The sequence below is a fragment of the Dipodomys ordii genome, unplaced genomic scaffold, assembly GCF_000151885.1.
Source record: "Dipodomys ordii isolate 6190 unplaced genomic scaffold, Dord_2.0 Scaffold4838, whole genome shotgun sequence".
Lineage (NCBI taxonomy): Eukaryota > Metazoa > Chordata > Mammalia > Rodentia > Heteromyidae > Dipodomys > Dipodomys ordii.
Genome location: NW_012272052.1, coordinates 1 through 3,195, shown reverse-complemented (window position 1 = coordinate 3,195; position 3,195 = coordinate 1). Strand labels below are relative to the sequence as shown.

Genomic DNA, 3,195 nt, shown 5'->3' with positions numbered 1-3,195 from the left:
ACACACACACACACACACACACACACACACACACACACAGAGCGCGCCTGCCCCACCCACTCATTCTGGTTTCCTACAGATAAGACCTTGACTAAACACACTCCGCTGGAACTTCATTTTCTTTCCCATCCAAAATTAGGGCACTTCCTGCCTCCTACGGCCTCCCCAGGTGCTGTTGGGGGAGACCCAGCGCAGCCAGGGGCCCAGAGGACTGGAAAGGACACAAGGTGGGAGGAGCCCTCACCTCCACACCAGCTCCCCAAACAGCGTGTCGAGCAGCGTGAAGAAGAAATCCATCACCGTGAAGCGGTACAGCTCCTGGCCCACAAAGTCCTCCCAGCAGCGGCCCTGCAGCGCGGCCACCCTGCGGCCCAGCCAGTGGTAGCACAGCACAGCCAGGACGGCCAGCTTGAGGATGAGGTTCCTGCGCGGGGCCAGCGGGGCCGAGGCTGAGGGAGGGTTGCCAGGGCAGCAGACACAGGGGTAGCGGGAGGGGGGCGGGGAGGGAGCCCCACGCCACCCCTGTGCCCCAACACCCACCTGCAGATGGCCACATACACCTCCAGTATGGGGCTCTCGTGCTGCTCCAAGCTGGCGAGACCGCGGAACAGGTAGGGGGCCCCCAGATTGAGGAGGCTGACCACCAGGGGCAGGGCGAGCGATCGTGCCTCCTGGCTGCCTGTCCCGGGGTTCTGCAGGGGTGGCAGGGGAGGGCCGGGTCGCGGAGGGCGCAGGGGCTCTTATCCGTCATCCTAGCTACTCAAGAGCAAAATCTGTGAGAGTCTTATCTCTGATTAGCCAGCAAAAAGCTGGAGGTGGGGCTGTGGCTCAAGTAGTACAGCACCACCTTTGAGCATAAAAGCTAAGGGGCAGTGCCCAGACCCTGAGTTCAAACCCCATGACTAGCAGACACATGCACACAAAGAAACCTGGGGGCGCTGGTGGCTCAGGCCTGGAACCCTAGCCACTCAGGAGGCTGAAGATCGCGGTTCAAAGCCAGCCCAGGCAGGAAAGTCGGGAAGATAAATGTTATCACCAATTAACCATCAAAAAGCCCTAAGTGGACCTGTGGCTCAAGTGGTAGAGCACTAGCTTTTTTTCATCCAACACTGGGACTCAAACTGGCTAATGCTTTCTGCTCAGTGGGAGGCGCCCTACCACCACAGAGCGCCAGCCTGGAGCAGGAAGCTCAGGTAGGGCCAGACCTTGCACATGTGGGTACATACACACACACACACACACATGCGCACAGAGAAAAAAGAAAAGGAAGCTCAGGGGTAGGCCCAGACCCTGCATGTGCGCGTGTGCATGTACACACACACACACGCACACACGCAAAGAGAAGATAAGGAAGCTCAAGGGTAGGCCCAGACCTTGCGCACATGTGTGCACACACACGCACAGAAGAGGAAGCACCCGCAACCAAAACAGGTGACGGAGCCCGTGGGCGGGGAGCTGCTCAGCACCTGGCCGGAAAACACTTAGCTCTCCCAGGGCTCAGTTGAAACCACACAGGAAGTGCGCAGGGGACCAAAACAAAAAGACAAACCCAGGCAGGTCCCAGACAGACTGGGGGCGTGGGAAGTCGGGCGAGTGGGGTGGCAGGTCAGGGCTCAAGGCCAGGCCCCCTCTCCCCGCCCTGCCACACCTGGATGGTGACCTCTGAGAAGGTGAGCACAGCCACAGCGCAGCCCAGCGAGGTCCCCAGACACAGCAGCCACACCAGCCCCCGCGCCAGCCCCCGCTGCACGCTGCCACACGCGCTCCGCGGGCTGCTGCGCAGCTGCCACTCGGCCAGCAGCTCCTGTAAGGGCAGAAGAGCCCTGTCAGTCACCCACAGCTGACACATGGGCACGGACAAGGGGCCGGGCCGCTGCCAGCTGTGGGGAGCACAGGGATCCCGCGCAGGGCCCTGGGCGCGCAGCTTGCCCTCGACCTGGGCCCACAGGAGCCACAAGCCAGACCACCGCAGTGGGAAAGCCCCGGAAGAACCGAGAACTCCCACAACCGTAGGCAAAGAACCTGAAGCTGGGCACGGGTGGCTCACGCCTGTGATCCCAGCTACTCAGGAGGCTGAGATCAGAGGATCCTGGTTCAAAGCCAGAAAAGTTTGTGAGACTCTTATCTCCAATAAACCAGCCAGAAGTGATACTTGGTTCAAGTGGTAGAGTGCTAGTCTTGAGCACAAAGAGGCTGAGGGACAGAGTCCAGGCCCTGAGTTCAAGCCCCAGGACCAGCAAAAAAAAAAAAAAAAGAACTTGACCTCTGTGCGTGTTTCTCTGGTAGCCTCACCCCGAGCCCACGGTGGCCATGCCCTGACTAGAGAGCATGGCACACCCCCCGCGAACAGAAGCAGCGTGCTCAGCTGGCCCCGGCCAGAGCTCACGGCCAGAACATACAGAGCACTGGTCCCAGGAGGAGCCCCCGGGGCCTAGGAGGGGCGGGGCAGGTCCTGTGAAGCTGGACGCCGCTGCTCACCTTCAGCTGGGTCCGAATGCCGTCCTGCTGGACACGGGAGGCCCACTTCTGGGTCACTTTGTAGTCCCAAGAACAGAAGACGGTGAGGGCGTGGATGCCCTTGGTACTGCCCACTCGATAGCTCTCCCCAAACGAACGGGACATGCTGGAAGGGGCAGAGGTGGGCAGGAGGTGAACAAGTACGCAAGGACACCCCTGCAGAGCCCCGCGCCCTGCGGCCCGGGGCCTCCTGCTGCGGACACGGCCACTCTCCATCAGCCCCGAACAATCACAGACACTGCCTCATTCACCACTGCGCCAACCTCGGTCCCCATGAAGACAACAGAACATGGGGCGCTCCCTCGGGGCGTCTGCGCGGCCTACCCAATGACCACAGAACCCTCCCTGCTTCGGCCTGCTCCATCTCACCACTTTCCTACCAGACACCCTGTTCTCCGCTCCGCCCTCTCCCAGGGGAAGCAAGCTCCTCTGAGACAGGCACAAAGCTCCAGTACCTTTCTGTCCAGGACTGGTCACAGAACACCCAGAGGGTAGACTGTTCAAAGGGCAAAAGTGGGCTGGGAAGGTGGCTCAGTGGTGGAGCGCTTGCCTTGCATGCATGAGGCCCTGGGTTTGATTCCTCAGCACCACATAAGCAGAAAAAGCCAAAAGTGGTGCTATGGCTCAAGTGGTAGAGCGCTAGCCTTGAGCTGAAGAGCTCAGGGACCAGGCTCAGAG

At 60.7% G+C, this 3,195-nt stretch overlaps 1 protein-coding gene across 1 annotated transcript; it reads right to left on the bottom strand.

Annotated features, from left to right (window-relative positions):
* Positions 1–16: 16 nt before the first annotated feature.
* LOC106002207 (transmembrane channel-like protein 6) lies at positions 17–3,067 on the bottom strand. The gene is made up of 5 exons (XM_013037121.1): positions 2,769–3,067; positions 2,479–2,623; positions 1,649–1,804; positions 541–692; positions 17–424 (listed from the first exon to the last, which is right to left on the bottom strand). Exons 1-5 carry the CDS (start codon positions 2,879–2,881, stop codon positions 241–243), a joined length of 750 nt encoding a protein of 249 aa, XP_012892575.1. The 5' UTR covers positions 2,882–3,067; the 3' UTR covers positions 17–240.
* Between the last annotated feature and the right edge of the window lie 128 nt (positions 3,068–3,195).

Coding starts and splice junctions, on each gene's coding strand:
- LOC106002207 (XM_013037121.1), bottom strand. CDS start 2,881: ATGGAGCAGGCCGAAGCAGGGAGGGTTCTGTGGTCATTGGGTAGGCCG. Junction 2,624..2,768: donor GGACCGAGGTTGGCGCAGTG/GTGAATGAGGCA, acceptor TGCCCCTTCCAG/CATGTCCCGTTCGTTTGGGG. Junction 425..540: donor GTGTATGTGGCCATCTGCAG/GTGGGTGTTGGG, acceptor GGCCCCGCGCAG/GAACCTCATCCTCAAGCTGG.